Raw genomic sequence first — 23082 nt, forward strand, 5'->3', positions numbered from 1 at the left:
TGTATAGCTGGCAATGTGTTTTTGAAAATGACTCTTAACCACTTAAAATATAACACTGGTTAGCTTTCCTGTTCTGTGAAGTAGGGCCTAAATAGCCTCAACTGCTCGAATCACACACACCTGGAGAGTCTGGTGAACGTGCTGACGGTGGCTCAGACACAGTTTGCATGTGGCTTTAGGAGTTTCATTGACCCCGACTCCCCTGTGTTGGATGTTACGGAGATGGCTAGGCCGTGGACGAGGGTCAGGAGGCAGTGCTTCCGCTTCCCCCGGTGATCAGCTTCCCCCAGGGATGGAGTGCAGGGCGGTTTAGCTGCCTTGGGTGTCTGTTACATGTTTTGTTTTAAATAACCCTGCTACTTGCCATACCAACTCTGCCCTTGATATTCTTAATACAATGGGAGAGAGACACACGGAATGAAGTGTTGCTGGGGATGTGGGGAGGGGTTGGTTCTGACTGGAGCGCTAAAGGGAGACTTCACCAAGAGGTGGCCTTTGAAAGAGGATTTTGTAGAGTGAAGAGAGTTTTGTGGTTTTTTTTAAAATATATTTTATTGATTTTTTACAGAGAGGAAGAGAGAGGGATAGAGAGTTAGAAACATCGATGAGAGAGAAACATCCATCAGCTGCCTCTTGCACACCCCCCACTGGGGATGTGCCCGCAACCAAGGTACATGCCCTTGACCGGAATCGAACCTGGGACCCTTGAGTCCGCAGGCCGACGCTCTATCCACTGAGCTGAACCAGTTTCGGCGAGTGAAGAGAGTTTTGATAGGGAGAGTAGAAGAGCAGGCCCACTGCACTGCAGGAGCAGCACGCAGAAGCTCATGGCGGAGAGGGGAGGGGGGGGCGTGTGGGGAGTGGCTTGCGTGCACTGCTGTGGTGGTGGTGATTGGCAGGAGGCTAATATAGGGACATCTGTGGCAGGGAGGGGACGCAAAGGGCAGTGGCACTCAGCTTATTTTCTGTCTCTGTGGCCCCTTCCTAAGTTCAGTTAGGATAGGGGAGTGAGAGGGATTCACATAGGAGAAAATGCATTTCTAGTAGAGCAATTTAGAAACAGGACCAGAGTATAACAGTTTCAGTAGCAGTGACTTCCCCCCGGGGGCAGAGTGTCAGTAGCTCTCTCTCAGGTGAGGTTTCTATACAGAAAGTCAGAGTTGCCCTAGCCGGTTTGGCTCAGTGGATAGAGCGTGGGCCTGCAGACTGAGGTTTGATTCCGGTCAAGGGCACATGCCTGGATTGTGAGCTCGATCCCCAGTAGGGGGCGTGCAGGAGGCAGCTGATCCATGATTCTCTCCCATCACGGATGCTTCTGTCTGTCTCTTCCGCTCCCTTCCTCTCTGAAATCAGTAAAAATATTTTTTTTTAAGAAAGGAAGAGTTGAATTTTCTGAACAAAGGTTACTAGTAAAATAACTAGTTTAACGCTGTATTTCATGGTATGTTTATGTTTTTACCTTGGTATCACAATTTAAGAGTTCTTAAAAGAAGTTGGAGTATGTTAATTACATCTCATAAGCTTCTGTACTTCTCTCTCCCTATCCCTCAAAGTCTCCCAGATTCTTCCGGTCTCTACTTTGATGACATGCTCACAGTCCCCTGCTAAAGCCTTGTCCCCTGGACTCTTTCAGATGCCGGCGAGTCTAATAAAAGGGAGAACGCGTCCACGATGGGTGGCTTTGGAGTCGGAAAGGGTTTTGGAAACAGAGGTAACCTGCTTGTGATGTCTTGCAGTCAAAACTCGAGGGACCACGAGTCTTTCCGTCTTTGAGTGCGTATCTCCCTGTGATGCACACGGGAAGTGTGTGCCTTTCCCAGGAATCTCTGCGGCTCCTAGGGGTGCCACCACTTTCTGGTTAGAGCAGCAGTCTGTGCTGCTTTGGGGTGTCTGCTCTTCCGTGTAGCTTTTTTACTGGCCAAGCTCCTTGCTGCAGCATCTCTTCATGCTGATTCACACCACAGGTGAACCCCAGTTCTCTGCTTCTGTACTCAAGACTCCCCCGCCCCTCCCAGACAAGAGGCCAGGCCATACTTCCATGGTGATTTGGAGCCTCCATCTTCAGTTGAGCAAAGAGAGCTTTGAAAATTAAACTTTCTTCCTAAAAACCTTTAAAAACTAGATCAAGAGTAGAGTTTAACTTGAAGGCCAGTAGGTGTAACTGGGAGACTCTCCTGCGTGTTTGGAAACCAGCACTTGGCTTTTGGGGGAGGCGAGGACAGCGGGAACGGGGCCATTGCAGAGGGCAGTGGGGCCCAGTCCTTTCCTGAGTCAGCTTCAAAGATTGCCAACATTTCAATGAATAAAGGAACTGAAGACTTAGATCTGTGACGGTCCATGCTTTATGTAGGGTTATCTTTATTTTGAAATGACATCTGCTCAAAGAAAACCATCTTTGTCACCCGATCAAATATCGAGGCTCTAGGGCACTGTAGTACTGGAATGGTGTATTAAAGCTGCAGGGAGTTTTATGCTGGAAGCGATGTTAGGTTAGGGTTGAACCTGAGATGTTAAGTGACTTGATATGTATACATTTTTCATATAAATTTAACATCTGTCAAACAGTAATTGGTTAGTCTCTGAATTACATAAACTATAATTTAATATTTTATAATTTAGATTAAATACTAATTGACAGACATCCTATTTTACAACTAATTTTAAAGTGTATATCATTTCTTGAATATTTTTGCCCTAAAGATTATTCTATTAAGACTCAACATTTAAAAATGCTGTAAAATATTTAGAATTGATTTTAGAGACATGTCTATATGCTCCAGAGATGCATAAGTCTAGACATAGGTTTTTATTGAATGAGAAAATTGAAAGCAGAGGTTGGTGGTGAAAGGTTAAAAAATTTTTTTATAAACAAGAGTTTGGCAGAATTTTCTTGTTACTGAGAAGGGAAAAATTACTGAATATTGGATTACAATTTAGTTGTACTGTCCTCTGACACATAAAGAAATTATGAGTTAATTTATAAAATTTTAAAAATTTTGGTACTTGGACTTGAAAGTATATAATAGTAATACTGACATCCACCCCTATATGGCCCATGTACATCTAGAGGGTCTATGACATCTGAGGCATGGAACACTGGCTGACATTTCACCTCACAAACTGACACAGGCAGCCTGTCCGGGCCGCGTGGTTCCCTGCAGTGTCGCCCAGCACACCAGAAGGTTGTGGGTTCGAGTCCCGGTCAGGCATGCATGGGAGGCTTTCTCACATCAGTGTCTTTCTCCCACCCTCCCTCTCCCTTTTCCCCCTGTCTCTCTCTAAAATCAATAAAAATATTTCCTCGGGTGAGGACTTAAAAATATATTAAAAAATAAATTGACACAAGGAGAAATTGTAATACAATCTCTGTGAGTTCTTCAGTATTTATATTAGTTGTCTGTGGTTTGTCCTGCTCTAAAGGGACATCATAACAAGTAGTCCCTGGAAGGTGTTTTGTATTTTACCACAGAGGTACAGGTAATGACTGTTTTCAGAAATTTGCAAGTTTAAATTTTTACAGGTTTTCCCAGTAACAAGCTTGAAGAAGGCGATAGCTCTGGCTTCTGGAGAGGTGAGTTCGGTGGTTTTGTAGTGACTGTTAAGATTTAGTGTCTGGAGTACATGCTAAAGAGAAACTAAGATTAAGCATTTTAGTCTGTTCCAGTTCTGGAGCACTGTCACTTTATACTTTCAAAGCCAACATCTCTGGAGGTGGGCCCTGGGAACTTATTTTTAATAAACTTTCCAGATAATTCTTAAGCATTTAGAAACCCTGGTAATGTCATTAAACCCAGAAAAGCCAGGATATCCCCTCGTTTTTTCATTAGCAAGAATGGGGAAACGTGCATGTCTTTTAAAAAATACTGATGTCTCAGGTTTGTTAACCAGGCAGATTACAGGCATAAGGATGACACATAAAAGAACAGTCCTGTGCTTCTAGTGTCTGCCGACCACGTTTGAGACGATAATGGTTGAGATGTTTCTGAAACCATTTTAGTCGAGTGGACAACCATGAAATGCTTATGTCTGGCTGGTGCCCTGCGCTTGGCACAGGGGTGCGCAGTTACACACTTCCCATCCAATATTTGGCTGGGAAGGTGATTTGTATGGGGATTGATTGAATAATGTCTTTATATTTCTGTTGTTAAAATATTTTAAGAATTTTTTGTAATTTAACTTATGAAAATATTTTCCTTACTAATTTAGCTTGTGATGGTGCTATTTTTATTTAAAACAATTTTAAAATAATTTATTTTTTAGTCATAATTGACATACAGTTTTATAGTAATTTCAGGTGATGACAGTGTTAAATTTTGATATTCCATCTTTGAAGTTAATTATTGAGATGCTATTTACATGTTAAACTTTTATTCAAGAGTCTAATAACTTCGGGGAAGACACTCCGGCGCGGAGCAGGGGGTTCTCCAGGAGAGGAGGTAAGGACCAGGTTTGGAACAATTTGTACTGGTGGCCGATACTCAGCTGACAAACTGATTTTGGAAGAGATGAAAGAAAGGGAAGTTCTGGTGGTGCAAACCTTTGAAGAACACTACGTTGGCAAATGGCCTGTGCTGTTAATACGTGGGTGAATCTTGAGAAGGGGCTCCTCGTTCCGCTTCTATCGCTGGGTTCCCCCAGTTCCCCGGGACGTGCTGTGAAGTGCAGAGCAGGCGGGTTGAGGGGATCCTGGTCAGTCACCGTATAGATGAGCTGGGAGGTCTTTGTCCTGCATAGAATCACCGGAGATGTGGGGGCGGAAGAAATGTAAATTACTTTTGTTCTGGTCTAATGGGGCTCCACCATACTCCATTAATCCTGCCTTTAACGAAGCAGACGTGAGATGGCATACCAGTTGTGATGCTTAATTCTTGATGATCTGTAGGCAGACATGTTAAAACAGCTACAACAAAGCCACAGAAAGACTCTCGTGAACGTACAAAATTGTTCCAGGTGTGCAAAGCTCCTTAGGATCAGAGTTTCCAATGTGGAAGGAACTCCATGGGGCCCACGTGTGCCGGTGCTCTCGCTGCAGCTCAGGGACATTCTTTCCCTGGTCACTAGGTGGTCAGCTGGTTGCATGGTAGCCTACCTCGTGAAGTGGACTGGCTGTGTTTCAGTGTAGCCTTATTAGGGATGGGATGTGGGGACTTACTTTGACATTAGAGCCAGTGCACGGATTCGTGCACTGGTGGGGTCCCTCGGCCTGGCCTGTGCCCTCTCACAATCCGGGACCCCTCAGGGAATGTTGGACTGCCAGTTTCAGCCCAATCCCCACAGGCCAGGCTGAGGGACTCCACCAGGGCACGAATCTGTGCACCAGGCTTCTAGTATGCATATAAGATCTTTGATTAATCTCTTCCCGCCCTCCCCCGTCCCTCCTTCCCTCTGAGATTCATCAGTCTGTTCCATAGTTCCATGCCTGTGCGTTGAACGTCTGCCCCGTGGTGGTCAGTGCACGTCATAACTACTGGTCAAACAGTCGCTTTGGCTTTTATATAGATAGATTGGTATGCATACTATCTGTATTTTTAGAAAGGATTAACATACCTTTTAATGACTTTTTTCTTCAACATTTTTAAAGATTTATGTATTGAAAAGTATAGCTCTAAGTTTATACATATTTGACTTCCATAATATTTCACTCTTGCTTTTTAACATTTATTTTAACAAAGGTGATTATTTAAAAAAATATATTTTTATTGATTTCAGAGAGGGAGGGGGAGAGAGAGAGAGAGAGAGAGAGAAACATCAGTGATGAGAGAGAATCATTGATCGGCTGCCTCCTCCACACCCCACACTGGGAATCAAGCCTGCAAACCCGAGCATGTGCCCTGACCTGGAATTGAACCATGATCTCCTGGTTCATTAGGTCTACACTAAACCACTGAGCCACACCAGCCAGGCAAAGATGATAATTTTAAGACCATGTAGGATATGTGGTGTTTCTGCCCCTGCCTTTGAAAAAAGATTGTGCAGATGTTTAATTCTGCAGAACACCTGTGCGCTTTTCACCTCGAGTTCCTAGGCTCCGCATGTAACTTGGAACTGGCATCATTCATGCATATCCACTTACGAGTAGGAGCCTCTGCTGGATGGGCATTAAGCTGTGGACACCAGAGATGCTGGGGCATCATAGGGTCTTGGGCTCCACAGAGAGGTGTATTTGAAAAGGCACCAAATTAAATTTATAGAAAAGAACAGAGTGGGGGAAATGATGGCTGGATTAATCATATTAAACACAGATGAATAGAACCAATGAACCCAAAGGTAGATCGGAGGAGGAAATTCTCTAAATTTGAAAAACCTGAAAGCCGTTACCAGATTTGGAAGATAGACTGAGAAGTCCTCTTATTCCAACATGTGCCTGCACAGCTAAGGAGAGAGCACAAAAGGAGGGAGGGGGGGGAGGTAGGAAGAGAACAGATGAGACTTTTCCAGTTTAATGAGGCACGTTGAGTCCCGAGCAAATTAAATAAAAATAAACTCACACCCTACACATGTGTTAAAATTACAATATTACAAAGATTAAAAAAAACCCTAGAACTAGCAGGGCAAAAAGATGCACCTGAAGAAGATCAGTAGGTTGAGAGCAGAAGTGTTTTCATGGTGAAGGCAGGTGAGAGGATAGTAGGATCAGGTGCCGCAGGAGAGAAGCTCCGAGCCCAGGTGGGTGAGCTCATGCAGTTCAGGTGCCGGAGAGAAACAGTACTATGCAGACAAAGACCGCGTTTAGTACTCAGGCCATTGAGGAAAGAAGTACTAAGTTGTCCAAGTAAGAAGGGACTGAGCAGGAAGAAAGGAGTAGAAAGCAATGATGAGCCAACATCCTACATAATAAAATCCTAATATGCAAATAGACCAAACAGCAGAATGACCTGTGGAATGACCAGTCCCTATGACACGCACTGACCACCAGGGGGCAGACGTTCAACACAGGAGCTGCCCCCTGGTGGTCAGTGCGCTCCCACAGGGGGAGCACCGCTCAGCCAGAAGCCGGGCTCACGGCTGGCGAGTGCAGTGGTGGTGGTGGGAGCCTCTCCCGCCTCCGCAGCAGCACTAAGGATGTCCGACTGCCAGCTTAGGCCTTCTTCCCATGGGCTTAAGGGAGCAGCCCATGGAGAGCAGGCCTAAGCTGGCAGTTGGACATCGCCTGAGGGGTCTCAGATTGCGAGAGGGCGCAGGCCGGGCTGAGGGGGAACAACCGCCCCCTCCCCCCACCAGTGCATGAATTTCATGTACCAGGCCTTTAGTAAGTAAATAAACATTTTAAAATGGGTAAATCTAATATAAGCTGCTGCTGCTGAGATTAAGTTAGGCAGTTTTAGAAACAAGAAAACCAAAATACTAGCAAAGACTTGTTTTTTTGTGTATGTGGGTGTGGGGTTTTTTGCCCGCTCAGTAGGAAGGAGAATCGATTGAAAATAATTTAAATATTTCTTAAATATGGTAGAATTTAAGGGTGATCAGAAAAAGGATAAATAAACCATACAACTTCCTGGTGGAGGAAATCCAATAGAAGGACAGAGCTTTGGAGGAAGGAGTCTAGGTTTATAATACTTAAATATTTAAGTATTAGTGGTGAAATGAAAGGATATCAGTAAAAGCATAAAATAAAATACAGCAACTGGGGAAATCTAATAGGACAAAAAGGAGCACAAGAAGCATTGAAACTCAGTTAAAAACACAAATAAGATGTAGAAATAAAAATCCGTATGTCGATAATCACAATATTACATGAATATATTTTATTGCAGAACCAAAAATAAAGAGAAAAAGTGTCAGTGTTAAAAGAAGCTGATATAGAAATCTATACTAATAAAAGGGTAATATGATAATTAGACTGGGTCAACCGGCCATCTTCCGGACGCCTGACTTCCTTTCGGACAAAGCCATGGTGGTGGGGGTCGAGGCAGAGGCAGTTAGAGGCGAGATCAGGCTGGCAGGGGAGAGCAGTTGGGGCAAGATCAGGCTGGCAGGGAGTTAGGGGTGACCAGGCCAGTAGGGGCGGGCAGTTGGGGGCAAGATCAGGTCAGCAGAGGAGGGCAGTTGGGGGCGACCAGGCTGGCAGGGGAGGGCAGTTGGGGGCATTAGGCAGTCAGGCAGGTGAGTGGTTAGGAGCCAGTGGTCCTGGATTGAAAGAGGGATATCTGACTGCCGGCAGATAAATGGGCAGTCGGACATCCCCCGAGGGGTCCCAGATTGGAGAGGGTGCAGGCTGGGCTAAGGAACACCCCCCTCCCCTGTCCCCCTGTGCACGAATTTCGTGCACCGGGCCTCTAGCAGGAGATAAAAGACTTGCATATTAGTGACAAATAATTAATGATACAAGGCATGCTCACTCTGAAGACATTAGTTCTGAGCATGGTTCGAATCTAACAACATCCTACATAATAAAAAGGCAATATGCAAATTGCATCACTCCGCTACGCCCACGATTGGGCCGGCTGGAGGCGTGGGGGGCGGGACTCAGGGTGGCCGATTGGCTGGCGGTAGGAGCGGGGGGCGGGGACTCGCGAGTCCCCGACTCCCGCTCCTCCCACCGGCCGTTAGGCCAACGCTGCGGAAGGACCCTTGGGGCCGGCGGAAGACGCTGGTGGTGGCCGATTGCGTGGCTGCTGGCAGCAGTTTTCCGCCAGCACCAGTTTTCCTCTGGCCACCCGCCGATCGGAGCGCCTCCCGGATCGGAGTTCCTCTCGGGGTAGCCGATCGCGCTGGCGGGAGGCGCTCTGATCGGCGGGTGGCCAGAGGAAAACTGGTGCTGGCAGAAAACTGCTTCCGGCAGCCAGGTGAAAGTCTATTGCACGAAACTTCGTGCAACGGGTTTCTAGTTCTGTATATAAAGCAAAAATACAAGTAACTATTAGAAAATTTTGAAAATCCTAGTTAAACCCTTAATTATAGATTTAAACCGTTTTTTCTTCAGAAACTGGTAGACTGAGCAGAATGGAAAGGAATAAGACAATAGAAGATTTGAGCACCAGTTACTAGGCTTGATTTAATATTTCTGTGTGGAATAATATACCCCCAAAGGACAAATTACATACTCTTTTCCAGTATATAGAAAAATATGTAGAATTTGACTATTAAGGCCAAAGGGAAGTTTGAAAGTGTAGCATAGGATTTATATCAAGGCCATGTCTTCTTGTTAAAGAACAATGAAAGTAGAACAAAAAGCCTAACCCCTGTGGTTTGGAAATTGAATTTCTCAGTTTATGCATAACAATTCTTATGGAAATAATGAAGTATTTAGAACAGAGTGACAGTAAAAACAACATGTCAGAACTTACGGGATATAGCTAACACAGCTGGCTTTTTAGAGGAAATGTAATAATCTTAAATGAATCCATTAGAAAAGAAATTAGATGGGTGTTCAACTTAAGAAAAGGAGGAGGAAAGTTCAGCCGAGGAAGTAAAGATTAGACACGAATGAAATAGGAACATAAAATGGAGTGCTGTTCAGCAGTAAAGTAAAGTGCAGTTCCACACAGCAGCCAAAACAGGTGAATAAAAGAGGCATGACGAATGTGTTTAAGTATGTTCCCATTATATAAAGCTCAAAAGCAAAACTAAACCATGTCTTGAGTAAAGAGAAGTACATAATTGGTAAAATTAAAACAAGAGCAAGGAAATGAAAACCCACTCAGTATTGGGGGGCGGGGAGAGGTTTCCAGGAAGAAGTGACGCATTATAGGGCAAAGGTACGGGGACTGTTTAGTGTTAAACTGGGTGATGGGTGCATAGGTTTTCATTTCATTTTATTTATTTTAAACGTGCATATGTTTTATATGTCCTTTCATTTATACACACAAGCAAGGAAATAAGTTATGCCTAAAAGTAGAAAAGCAGATCAGAAGGACTTTCTTGAAGAGAAATTCTGAAAGGGTTTCTTAAAAGACAAAAGAGGTACAAATAAGCACTTACAAGAATAAGGTGGGTGTCAGTATTGATCAATACTGACGTGTGGCTGGATTGAGGAGTCTCTGTGAGGGGAGGGAGGTGATAGATGCAGAGCTGTCTGCCCATTTTATAAATAGGTTCTAAGCATACATAGCACCCAGTATCAAGAAATAGTATCTGTAGAATTCTTATTGATTAGTTTCCTTAACTATAAATAGTTCCAAGTTCATAAACTACATAATTTAAACATTCATACCCAGTTGGCATCTTGGTTTTGAATTGCTCTTGATCTGTCATAGGTGGGATCTCATTTTACTTGAACTGTTTGTACTGATTTTTTTTTTTATTCAGTTGAGTTAAATACGTGTTGTTTATAACCGGAAGTCACACTGTGTGTGTGCCTACATGTCTGTGCTTTGAGTATCATGTTTGCTATTTCCTATAGGAGCAAATAGAGGCACAGATTTATTTAATCTCTGCGGACTGTATACATCCTGTTAGTGATGCAATTGTGGCAACTTTCAGGATTTTAAGGGCAACCCTGTTTCCTTATGGTCACCTTTAGTTTTGATTCCCAAAGCCTGCTGGGGGCTTTTTAAAAATTGTAGCCAGATCTATTCATAGTAAGAGGGTTAAGCATTTATAGTCAAACTAGAGGCCCAGTGCACAAAATTCATGCACTCGGGGGGAGGGGGACCTCAGCCCATATTGCAAGAGAGGGTGCAGGCCAGGCCGAGGGACCCCACCGGTGCACAATCGGGGCCGGGTAGGGACGCCAGAGGTTAGCCAGCCAGGGAGGAACCGTGGGAGGGCTCCAGGGCATGTCCAGCCCATCTTGCTCAGTCCCGATCAGCCACACCTCAGCAGCAAGCTAACCTATCAGTTGGAGCATCTGCCCCCTGGTGGTCAGTGCACGTCATAGCGACTGGTCAACTGTCTGCCCCCTGGTAGTCAGTGCACATCATAGTGAGCAGTTGAGCGGCCTTAGCATATCATTAGCATATTACTCTTTGGTTGGTTGAATGGATGACTGGACACTTAGCATATTAGGCTTTTATTATATAGGATATGGTGTTTCTTCTCAGTGACTACTTGTTCATGCCTTAAAATATTTAAAGTCATTGAATGATGCGAGGCTCACGTTAAACTGTGTCTCCCAGTGTCTTTGTTCTGTGTTGTTCATGTGCGTGTTGCTGTTTTAGGCTTTCAGGATGGAAATGACTCAGAAGCTTCGGCGCCACCCAGAAGAGGTGGACGAGGTGGCTTCCGAGGTTGCCGTGGAGGGTTTGGCCTGGGAAGTCCAAGTGAGTAGTGGGTGCAAATGGTGCAGTTCAGCGAAGAGGACACAATACAGACAAGGCCTGTCCCATGAGGTTGCTGGGAGGATGCTAGGATAGCCCCGCACAGGGGCGGGGGCACAGCCACCTACATTGCACCTATGTTATTTAGACACAGGAACGCATCCTGCTTATGTCGGAGAGCATGCATCTTTTTAGGCGTTTGTGTGACTCAGCTCTTCAGTGTTACGCCTGTTATTGTTTCAGAGCTGTGCTAACGTGGCCGACCTTATCAGTAGGTGGCCTTCTTATGGCTCTCTCCCAGTGTGCCTTTCACAGCGTGGCTCCTGCCTCTCCTCCAGTCATTGCTGGGGGCTGAGGTACGGCCTTCAGAAGCTCTGTTGGCTTGCGTGTCTCTCCTAAGGTAGGAGGACAGATGAGTGCTTTGGAAGCCAAGAGCGGAGTTTGTGATGATGCACTAGATGTGCGACACATCAGTGACTCGGCACTTTCTAAAGTGGGGCCTGGAGGGAGCCCAGGGGCCATTCTGGAGAAAAGGGGGCTCAGGCAGACACAGCGCTGCTCTGTGCCGGTGATTTAACGTTTGCCGGTATCATATTTTGACAAATCATTGATCCTAAATGCTTTTATAAAATAATTTTATGAAAATAAAAATTTTGAGGAAGTAATTTGTACCTGAAGGAAGTAATTTGTGGAGCAATCCTGTGTGCAGTACTTAACACTCAGGTGATTCCCATTAAATGTAAACTATTTTACCCACATCTTTTAACTCTTGGCACTATAACTTCATTTTTTCTTTTTACCCATGATTTTAAAACGTCTTAGAAGTAACAAGTAATCTAACTTTATCATCTATAAATCTAGACAGCGAGTGCGAGCAAGACGAGGGGACGCCACGCACTGGCGGCCTCTTTGGATCTAGGAGACCAGCGTTTAGTGGCCCGGGTGAGAAATAGAATTCACTATTGAATAGTAATCATTTACATACGCTTTCAGTTCTAGGATTAGTAAACCTAGCATATATGTTCAAGTATGCTAGGTTGGCTCATGATTTTTTTCTGCTTTCTAGATCTGTGGGCAAAAATACATGGACAGTTTTGCCTCTCATAAAACTTATACACTGTGAATTACTTCTCTCTTATCTACCAGTTAATTTGAGTTATAAATTGTGCTTTTAATTAGAGAAAGGAAAATAAATTTTGCATTAGTTTCAAAGAAGTGATTCTGAGTTCGGAGATTGTAGGAGAAAATGAAATAAGAATACAATTGTTGATGAATAACATTCAAATGTGAGTACATAAACTGTGGTACATCCAGACAATGGACTATTACTCAGCACTCAAACGAAATGAGCTACCAGGCTATGAGGAAATGTGGAGGGACCTTGAATGTCTATCGCTAAGTGACAGAAGTCACCTGGAAAGGCTGCGTGCCTCTGATCCCAACTCCATGGCCTCCTGGAGAAGGAGCACAGTGGCGTTTCAGGGGGCAGTGGGAAGGGTTGAGCAGGCAGGGCATGGAGGGTGCTCAGGGTAGTGGGGAGGGTTGAGCAGGCAGGGCATGGAGGGTGCTCAGGGCAGTGGGAGGGTTGAGCAGGCAGGGCATGGAGGGTGCTCAGGGCAGTGGGAGGGTTGAGCAGGCAGGGCATGGAGGTGCTCAGGGCAGTGGGAGGGTTGAGCAGGCAGGGCATGGAGGGTGCTCAGGGCAGTGGGGACGGTTGAACAGGCAGGGCATGGAGGGTGCTCAGGGCAGTGGGAGGGTTGAGCAGGGCATGGAGGGTGCGCAGGGCAGTGGGAGGGTTGAGCAGGCAGGGCATGGAGGGTGCTCAGGGCAGTGGGGAGGGTTGAGCAGGCAGGGCATGGAGGGTGCTCAGGGCAGTGGGGAGGGTTGAGCAGGGCATGGAGGGTGCGCAGGGCAGTGGGAGGGTTGAGCAGGCAGGGCATGGAGGTGCTCAGGGCAGTGGGAGGGTTGAGCAGGCAGGGCATGGAGGTGCTCAGGGCAGTGGGGACGGTTGAGCAGGCAGGGCATGGAGGTGCTCAGGGCAGTGGGACTGCTCTGTGGGACACTGTAGTGGTGGATACGCATCCTTCCATGTTTGTCAAACCCACAGAATGGTCAGCACAGAGTGAGCCTGATGTCCGCTCTGGCCTCTGGGGGTGAGGACGTGTCAGGGAAGGGTCTCAGTTGTGACAGGTGCACCCCAGGGGTGGGGGGTGTTGAAGGTTGGGGTGGGGGCAGCCGTGCATGCGTGGAGACAGGAGGAAATGGGAAATCCCTGTATCTTCCTTCAATTTTGCTGTGAATCTAAAACTGCTCTAAAAATGGAAGGTTTGTTTGTTAATAAATCTTTATTGTTGAAAGTATTACATTTGTCCCCCGCCCCATTGCCTTTTCCCAAGCCTTCACCACCCACTGGCTGTGTCCTTGGGTTATGCATCTACGCATGAGTTCATTGGTTGATCTCTCCCCCTTACCCCCACCCTCCCCTCCCTTCCCTCTGAGGTTTGACAGTCTGTTCGATGTTTCTCTGTCTCTGGGTGTATTTTTGTTCATCAGTTTATGTTGGTCATTAGATTCCACAAATGAGTGAGATCATGTGATATTTATCTTTCTCCGACTGGTTTATTTCGCTTAGCATATAATGCTCTCTAGGTCCATCCATGCTGCTGCAAATGGTAAGAGTTCTTTCTTTTTCACAGCTGCGTAATATGCCATTATATAGATGTACCATAGGTTTTAATCCACTCATCTGGTGATGGGCACTTAGCTATGGTAAATTGTGCTGCTATGAACATAGGAGTGCATACATTCTTTCTGATGGGTGTTTCTGAGTACTTGGGATATGTTCCTAGAAGTGGGATCTAAAAATTGGAAGTTTTCAAAGAAAACATTCAGATGAGAAAAAGGTTTAGATGAAATGTAGACTGCAGAGATGGATGTCGAGGGACTAGGAGTCCTGAGCACGCGCTCAAGGTCTGATTAGAAACATCTCTGTGGTGTGTGCACTGGAGGGGGAGTGCTTTCTCTCAAGAGTCTGCAAAACCCTGTCTTCCAGGCAATGGCGACATTTACCAAAGCAGAAGCGGGAGTGGGCGAGGTGAGTGTTTGTTTTTATTAATTAATTAATTAATTAATTAATTTTTAATCTTCACCCAAGGATAATTTTTCCATTGATTTTTAGAGTGAATAGAGGGAGAAGGGATTGGGGGGAGGAAGTGAGAGATATACATCGATTGGTTGCCTCCCACACACACCTGACCAGGGCTGGGGATCAAAACCCCAACCCAATGCCCTTGCCCAGGAATTAAACCCGTGGCCCTTTGGTGGGCAGACCAATGCTCTAACCACTGAGCACACTGGTGAGGGTCAAGGTGAGTTTTTGTTTGGTTTACCTATAAGGTGTTAAAGTGATTGTAATACAAGTTTAATTTTTGAAGTTAAATGTAGCTGTACTGCATTTATACACTTGGAGGAGCATACATTTGTACCGCCTGTTGTAGAGTTACTTAATGCTGTAGATGTATTTGCTTAATATGTGTATAAGGTTGTTTACTGAAGCTTCATTTACAGTAAGTAAAGACTGAAAGTCGCCTAATATTTATCAGCAAGTAACTTCAATAAATAATATAACCATGAAGTGAAATATCAGGTAAATATTGAAGATTGAGGAACATCTGTGTACAGATTCTTATTTTAAAACAGCGTGTTTTTTCTTACGATACAGTTTGATTTGGTGGGGGCGGGGGGTAAAGTTCAGTACATCTGACGGGGTGCTCCGAGGGGTGTTTTCAGTTACACGTCCTTCCTGTCCTGTAAGAGGGGTCACGCTTTCCCGGCTGCTAAGCCAGTGAAGCTGGTGGGCCGTCTGGAAACCCCTCAGTGACATGACGAGTCAGAGCATTCAGAGCAGCACTCCCGCCCAGGTCCTGGAGTCCCGATTCTAGAAAGATTCTTCTCCAGATGCTCCCGTGCGGTTTGAAAAGAAACATTTCAAGACCTTTCTGTGGACAAGGAAAGCATAGGGCTCCCAGGAAAAGGCTCCATCTTGTTAGCTTTTCACATGGAGTGCAGTCTCTTCTGGGTTGTGATGGTCGCCCAGCGGCCCAGAGGGGAGCGGTGCCTGAAGTAGGAAGGTCACAGGTGCACAGGGAGGAGTTAGCGCAGCAGCCCGCTGCTCCTCAGTCCTGCCGGCACCGTGGGGTCTGGAAGTTGGGTTTGGGATGCTCAGAGGGGCTCCCTGTGCTTCACCTGTTTGTGCAACAGCGTGGTTTCTGCTGACAGGAACCTGACAGGTTCCTGCGTTTCTTCTGGGGCCTGCACTTCCAGGCCGGAGGTGGCGGCATTGTCGGCCCCTCAAAAAAGCCTGGGTCTCGAGTCTTCTGAGCTTCCTCTGCGGACAGCAGTCCTAGCTCCTTGCTGGGGAGTGAAGCGCGTCCTGGGTGTCAGCAGGGGAGAGGACATGGCGCTTGGCCTGGGTGTCTGACTGCCCCTCGGCGGTCTGCTCTCTGGCCTTTCCCTGTAATAAGGAAATGGTGGGACCTGGAGGTGCTGGGGGGACACCCCAACACAGGTGAATGCTTAGTTCCTTTTAGAAAATCCCTTTGCTTGAGGGATATAGGAATTAGGAGACATAACAGCTTAAACAAAAAAATAGTAATATTTAACAGGGTCATCTGCATAAAACCAGCATTTTGAATACTAAGGAAACTTAACCCTTTGCACTCGCTTCCTTTTTTCTCGATTCCTTTATTCTACTCGGGATTTAATTTTTTAAACACCCCAGATTTTACAAAGCGCGGCAGTAGAATAAAAAACTGGAGTTTCTTTTCATACAAACTTATTTATTTGGATTTTTTTATATTTCAAATTATTGATACATTCAAAGAGTAATTTTAATCTCGACATCTGAGTGCAAAAGGTTAAAATGCTCAGGATTCTACGTATCTTAATTGTCTCAAGTATTGTTTGTGCAAAAGGACTTTAAAGACGCCTGTCCATTTGAGACTTGTTCTCTTTGAAGACAAGCAATGGGAATAAAGCTGGGCACAGCCGTGGTCTTGACTGATTGTCCCTTGGGTTTCCTTGCCAGGTGGTTACAAAGGGCTGAATGAAGAAGTCATCACCGGCTCTGGGAAGAGTAAGTGCTCCTGCAGATGAGGGTCTGATTCTTAGAGGGAGAGCTCCCCCCCCCCCCCAGCTCTAAAAACATTGATCTCTTTGGGTTTGTTCCCTTTAAGATTCTTGGAAGTCAGGAACTGAAGGAGCAGAAAGTGATGACACTCAAGGTACATTAGTTTTGTGTGATTCACAGAATGTGTATTGCTTTTAATAAAAACGCAGAATATTTAAAAGTGAAGTTAACTTTTTAAACTTAGAAATGAAAACTTTAATGCTAAATATTGAGGAATTCTATAGTATTTAAAGTTTGATTTTGCCAGTTTTGTCTGTTTCCCTCTTACTTTTCTTTAGTCCTGTAATGTAGATTCTGTTTATTATTGAATTCTAAGGACCCAAAGTGACATACGTCCCACCTGCCCCGCCCGAGGATGAGGACGCCATCTTTGCACACTATCAGACAGGCATCAACTTTGACAAGTACGACAGCATTCTCGTGGAAGTGTCTGGACACGATGTTCCACCAGCGATTTTGGTCAGTGTAATCACTATCCCTGTATTGACTGTGTTTCAAACTGTGGTTTCAAAATATATGGTACATCCCTTTAAGTTGATCCTAAAGAATACAAGAATTTCATCTTAGTAAATAAATGTTAGGAAATTTAAAACCAGGTCTAACATCTACACAGCGTTCATGCCTACGCTGAAGGACAGGCTGCTCTAAACCAGGATGCACATTTTACTTACATTTACTAAGAAGGACACTTCTTGTAGAGGCAGGAGTTGTGCTTCCTCAGAATGTGAGAAAGTGCGGGTTAGGGAGTGACTTCCTAAGGTGGGGGGGACCTTGTTGACAAGGAGCTCTTGTTACTGATCAGTTATCTGTGTCTCACAGGCTTAAAGGGGGCAGAGAAGCTGTTTTAGAACCACTGTCTCCTGGAACTGTTCCTTACGCGATTGAGCAGTGATTCGGGTTGGATAGTACGTGGAGTGGCCGTATTAGTAAAGTAACTTTCATCTGTAGAGTGGAATTAAAAAAACTGAAAACTAGTTCAAATGGAATATGTTTATGGAATGATGGGCAGTTGATAAATGGAAATGAATCACTCCCCTTTTCTTGTAGACGTTTGAAGAAGCTAATCTCTGTCAGACGCTGAATAACAACATTGCTAAGGCTGGTTATACGAAGCTCACTCCTGTGCAGAAGTACAGCATCCCTATTATACTCGCAGGGCGAGACCTGATGGCTTGTGCTCAGACGGGATCGGGAAAAACGGTGAGCCCCTTCCCTGCGCATGTTCTGCCCGCACTCACAGTCACGTTTTTTGAACTTGGGTTCTTGCCCAAAGAGCTTGAATCTCTTGTTGGATTGAAGTTTGAAGATGATGTCAGTGAACTGTCGTACATACTGTACTGAAGTGTTTGCTTCTGGTTTCTGCTTTTATTGGGGTGTTCGTAGTTCTGAAGAAAGAATTTTGAAGTGATCTTAGACTAGTTTTGCAGTTAACATGTTTAATTTTTCTAAGTGTGTTCAGCTCCTTCTGGAACATGGTAGTATCTAAACCAAAATGATGGAGGGTGAGAGAGGATGCTTGGTAATTTGTAAATTATGCCATTTAACTTGCAGGCAGCTTTTCTCTTGCCGATCTTGGCGCACATGATGCGTGACGGCATCACCGCCAGCCGTTTCCGAGAGCTGCAGGAGCCCGAGTGCATCATCGTGGCCCCCACGCGGGAGCTCATCAACCAGATCTACCTGGAAGCCAGGAAGTTTTCTTTCGGGTGAGTGCGGCCGAGGCCACTCACAGCAAGCGTTTTGTAAGAAGGCTTTCTGCTCTGTTTGGGGAGAGCTCAGTCACAACACAGTCACGTAACGTAACTGAAGTGTTCTTTCTCCTAATCTTGTTTATGGAATCCCTGCTTATGCTTATTTGTAAAAAGAAACATGCTCATGAAAAATTAGATGATAATAGAACGATAAGAAAGTAGTGAACATATTGGTGTATGTTCTGGTAGTTTTTAATTTAAAAAATGAACTTCAGGTGTTCCTAATTTTCTGTCCTTTTACACATAAATATGGAAAACTGCTTATTTCATAATTAGACCTAATTCTTAAAGACTTTAAAATTATGTGTATATATTTTATTTCCCTATTTGGGGGTATTGGAGTTGTTTCTAATTGGGGGCTACTATGAATAAAGCATTCTTATAACCATTGTTTTGAACTCTTATCTGCTACATTACTTGCCTCCATTTCATTTAGTTCTTTTTCTAGATTTCTGCAGTTCTTTAATTTGGGGCATATTTCTTTGTCTCCTTATTTTGGCTTCTCTCTGTGTTTGTTTCTGTGCACTGGGTAGAACTGGTGAGTTTCTCAGTCTTGGTAGGATGGCCTTAGTGGTAGGTCCTATGGGGCCCAGTGACACAGTCTCCTTGACCCCCTGGGCCAGCTCTCCAGGAGTCTCCGGTGTAGGCTCTGTGGGCCTCCTGTGGGAGTTGAGCCTTGATGGAAATACGGTGCCTGTGGGCGTGCAGTAAGAGGACTCGACACGGGCATGGGCGGCTGTTCCTCCAGCCCTCATCCAGAGCCACACGATGCGGTCTGTCCCCCTGTGTCTCTGGCGGCCTTCCAGCCTCCACCCCTTCACTGGAGCCCAGAGTGAGTGCCCACAAAGGAGCATTTGTGCGTTGTCCCTTTAAGAGGACCCCTGGGTCCTCTGTCTCACCTGGACCGGTCGAATCCCTGCTGATTTTCACGGCCAGATGTTATGTGGCCCCTCTTCCTGGCTCTGGCACTCTTGGCTGGGGAGCCCGGTGTGGGGTTGGGACCCTCGCTCCTAAGGGGGAGCCTTTACCATGAGACATCCTTCCTGGTTCTAGCCGCTCGTGGGAGGGGCCCAGCCCTTCTCGCACCTCCCCCCGCCCTACCAGTCTCGGGTGGCATCTTCTGTACCCTTGGTTGTCAGGCTTCTGTTGAGCTTCCTCAGCTGTCCGCAGTTGATGCTCAGGTGGGTGGGTTTGTAGTTCAGTTGTAAGGTGGATGTGGTCATGGGAGGAAGTGAGCAGTGTCCACCTGCTCTGCGTCTTGCACCTTCCTCCACACGTGCATTTCAGTCCTCGTGACAAATGGTAGCCTACTCAGCTGTGTCGCCTGTGATTGTAAATGGTGTTGCTGTGGTATTGCTTATTCCAGAACTGACCCTTTCTCTTTATGAAAGCATAGTATTCCTTTGGATGGATGGACTGTAATTTTGAGTTTTCTATTGTTAGATGCTTAGGTAGTTTTCAATCTTTCAATACTAAAAATAATGTTGGCACTGAATCTTATTATTATACAGTCATCTTTGCCTGTTATGGGGACATACCTGAAGGATAAATTCGTATGTGTGAACTTATTGGAATAAAAATATGTTTTTAAATTTTAATAGTGACTACAGTTGTGAAATGGGTGGCATCAGTTTACCCCCTCGAGTGCCAGTTTCCTTACGGTCTGCCTGACTGGTGTTATCACATTGGAGGAGAAATGTTGTATTAATCTTCATTTGTTTTCCTTTTTAAAATAACGTGTAACTTAAAAAAAGGTTTAAAGGTCATTTGTGCTTTTAATGAATCATTTTTTCATGTTTTTCTATTTTTGTGTGGGCGGTGGTGGTGTTTATCCTTGTTTTTGAAGAGCTCTTTATCAGATACGTAATAAAATATTTTTTCATGGTTTTTCATTTATCAACTTCTTCCTGGGAAGAATTTAATTTTTTAAAGGTTGTTGAATGTATTAGGTTTTGTCTTTATGGGTTTTGCTAGATGTAAGTGTCTAATTTTCAAGTAACTAGAAAATAACACTTTTTTTCTTGTCACTAGAACTTGTGTAAGAGCTGTGGTCATATATGGGGGCACCCAGTTTGGGCATTCAGTTCGACAGATAGCCCAAGGCTGTAACGTGTTATGTGCTACTCCTGGGAGACTGATGGATGTCATCAGTAAAGAAAAGGTAGGCCCGGGGGAGGCTGTGCGGATGAATTAAGTTTTGGGTATGGGAAATGGAGACAGTGGTATAAAGATGTAGATATTTATTAGAGCACCATTTATAACCATTTGTATGTTAGGCCCCCATCACATTTTTTGAATGTGTTACTGAAATAATTTCAACAGGAGATAAATAGTATTTTTCATTTCATACTTGGGAAAGCAAGCTCAGCATGATCATGTTATTTATTTAAAACCCCCTAGTTAGCTCTAGAAAGTTAATAGTGCTAAGGTAGATCTGGATCTGATTTCAGAATCCGTATCCTATATCCAGCCACACTAGGAGAAAAATGTGATAAATGCTTTTCTCTGGTTTCATATACACTGAGTGGCCAGATTATTATGATCTCTGAACGCATAGTAATCTGGCCACTCAGTGTTTCCTCTATAATAAAAGGCTAATATGCAAATTGTCCCCTTGACCAGGAGCTCGACCAGCAGGCAGGCTGGCCAACCGCCCATGTCCCCTCCCCCTGGCCAGGCTGGCCGGACCCCACCCATGCACGAATTCATGCACTGGGCCTCTAACACACACACACACACACACACACACACACACACACACACACTGAGTGGCCAAATTATTATGTGTTCAGAGATCATAATAATCTGGCCACTCAGTGTGTGTCTTGATGAAATCTTTTTTCCCCCAGAGCAGTGGTTGGCAAACTCATCAGTCAACAGAGCCAAATATCAACAGTACAACGATTGAAATTTCTTTTGAGAGCCAAATTTTTTAAACTTAAACTTCTTTTAACACCACTTCTTCAAAATAGACTCGCCCAGGCTGTGGTATTTTGTGGAAGAGCCACACTCAAGGGGCCAAAGAGCCGCATGTGGCTCGCGAGCCGCAGTTTGCCGACCACGGCCCTAGAGGAAGCCTTTGACAGCAATAATTTTGTCTGCCATTTAAGTGTGGGAGCGATAGTAACCAGAATTGTTAATTTTCTAAGACTTTAAGGAGATTTTAGGACCATGTAGTTATTTTAGGTTTCACATCCCACACGGTTACATCCCTGAACAGTACTTTTAGTTCACTTTCATGAACATGATTTGCTATTTTTTTAGCTCTTCTCTAAAGAGGTTACTAAAACATGCTTTTTCTGCATCAAGGCACTTCTCTGAGAATACTTACTAAGAGTACCCAGAGGGGGAGGAAGGGAGGGGAACGGATGAAAAAGATGAGCGGATTAGCCAGAGAACATGCTGTCTGCACAGCCCGTGGACACACACAGCTGTGTGATGGCGGCCAGCAGGAAGGGGAGAGGGGCCGGGGAAGGTGGGCCAAGGGGGGTTGGACATGGGGACATCTGCAGTAGTGTCAACAATAAAAATAAAGTTAAAAAGAGAGTATCCAGAGAGGTCCATCTTGATCTGTCACTAAACATGTCCCATGTTGGTACCAAAGTCATTCGTTTCCTGTTTACAAATGTGTGCTGCTCTTTATAGCAATAAAGGTTCAAGGTCAGAGGCGTTTCCCAGTTGTTCTTGAGTGATTAGAGAACAGAGAATTTATTCGGGGTTTGAAGGAGTTAGAAAAAAATTGCCATTTAAAAGACATTTGTATTTGTCATCCTGTTAGAAATGTTTATTTCTCAAGGAATCTGACTTTATCAGATAATGCAGTCTAGATCTGTGCTGTCCAATTCATCATTCATGTGGCTATTTAACTTCAAAGATGATACAAAATTTAAAATCCAGTTTCTCAGGCACACTAGCCACAGGTCAAGTGCGTATATAGCTGCAGTGGCCGCGGCCGGTGTGTCAGGCAGCGAAGATGCAGAATGGTCACGTGAGTACCGTAAGGTCTGCTGTGCAGTATTGATATAGATGTTCTGGTTTTAGTCATAACTTATAAAATGTTTAAAACATTAGAGATCATTGAGAACTGAAATAATCAGTAAAGTATTATCTAAGCGTAACCATTCTCATTGCATTGATTTCTAATTTTCATCCTTAAGAAAATATTAATAGTTGGAATGTGGAGACTATTTTAGTGTAATGCATTAACTAGTGTGCATTCTCTGCTCTAACCTTGGAAAATACCCGTAAAGATTGGTCTTAGACAAGTCAGATACCTCGTTCTGGACGAAGCTGACCGCATGCTGGATATGGGTTTCGGACCAGAAATGAAGAAATTAATTTCCTGCCCAGGAATGCCTTCAAAGGAACAGCGCCAGACACTTATGTTTAGTGCAACTTTCCCAGAAGAAATTCAAAGGTTAGTTTTTTTCTTCTTAAAGATAACTGTAACGTACATAAATGCTTTTATAGAAACAGAAGCAATATGCACATCCTATTTTTGAGAAACATTTGATTTTTTAAAGATTTTAAAATAGTTTAAAAAGTAGATGTATGCCTAAAAAGTTGACCATAGTTTTCATTGTTTCTTACCTTTGTTCTTGGCTTTGCATTAACATCACATTTTATTAAAATGTGTGTGTGTGTGTGTTATAGCACAGCATGTAGCTAGGATTTAGTCAGTTCTAACTCAGTGAAGTTGTCTTTGTAACTGTCCCTTTTCTTCCCATCAGTCACAGAGCTGGGGGAGTGGTCTTGGGAGGAGATGTGCACAGCAGCTGCTGACAGATGTGGTCTGGGAGTGAGAGGCCGGGAGAACCCTGGGGGTGTGCTGACTTCTTTGGGCTGCTGGTCCCTTAGCCATGCGAGCCTGCAGTGCCCAGACAGCAGCGTTAGCTCCCAGTTCGGCTGTTTTCAGAGGCGGGACTGTTCTCTTTTGGGAACCAAG

At 44.7% G+C, this 23082-nt stretch overlaps 1 protein-coding gene across 1 annotated transcript in view; it reads left to right on the forward strand.

Annotated features, from left to right (window-relative positions):
* Positions 1-23082, forward strand: part of DDX4 (DEAD-box helicase 4) — a 38035-nt gene that overhangs the window by 9173 nt on the left and 5780 nt on the right. The window contains exons 5-16 of the mRNA XM_079800749.1: positions 1634-1711; positions 3521-3571; positions 4377-4436; positions 11100-11201; positions 14251-14292; positions 16285-16332; positions 16433-16480; positions 16703-16845; positions 17434-17586; positions 17938-18092; positions 20169-20298; positions 22388-22554. Coding sequence (XP_079656875.1) covers positions 1634-1711; positions 3521-3571; positions 4377-4436; positions 11100-11201; positions 14251-14292; positions 16285-16332; positions 16433-16480; positions 16703-16845; positions 17434-17586; positions 17938-18092; positions 20169-20298; positions 22388-22554 — 1177 coding nt within the window. The remainder of the gene's footprint in view (positions 1-1633; positions 1712-3520; positions 3572-4376; positions 4437-11099; positions 11202-14250; positions 14293-16284; positions 16333-16432; positions 16481-16702; positions 16846-17433; positions 17587-17937; positions 18093-20168; positions 20299-22387; positions 22555-23082) is intronic.

Source organism: Cnephaeus nilssonii (assembly GCF_951640355.1).
Source record: "Cnephaeus nilssonii genome assembly, chromosome: 2".
NCBI classification, from domain to species: Eukaryota; Metazoa; Chordata; class Mammalia; order Chiroptera; family Vespertilionidae; genus Cnephaeus; species Cnephaeus nilssonii.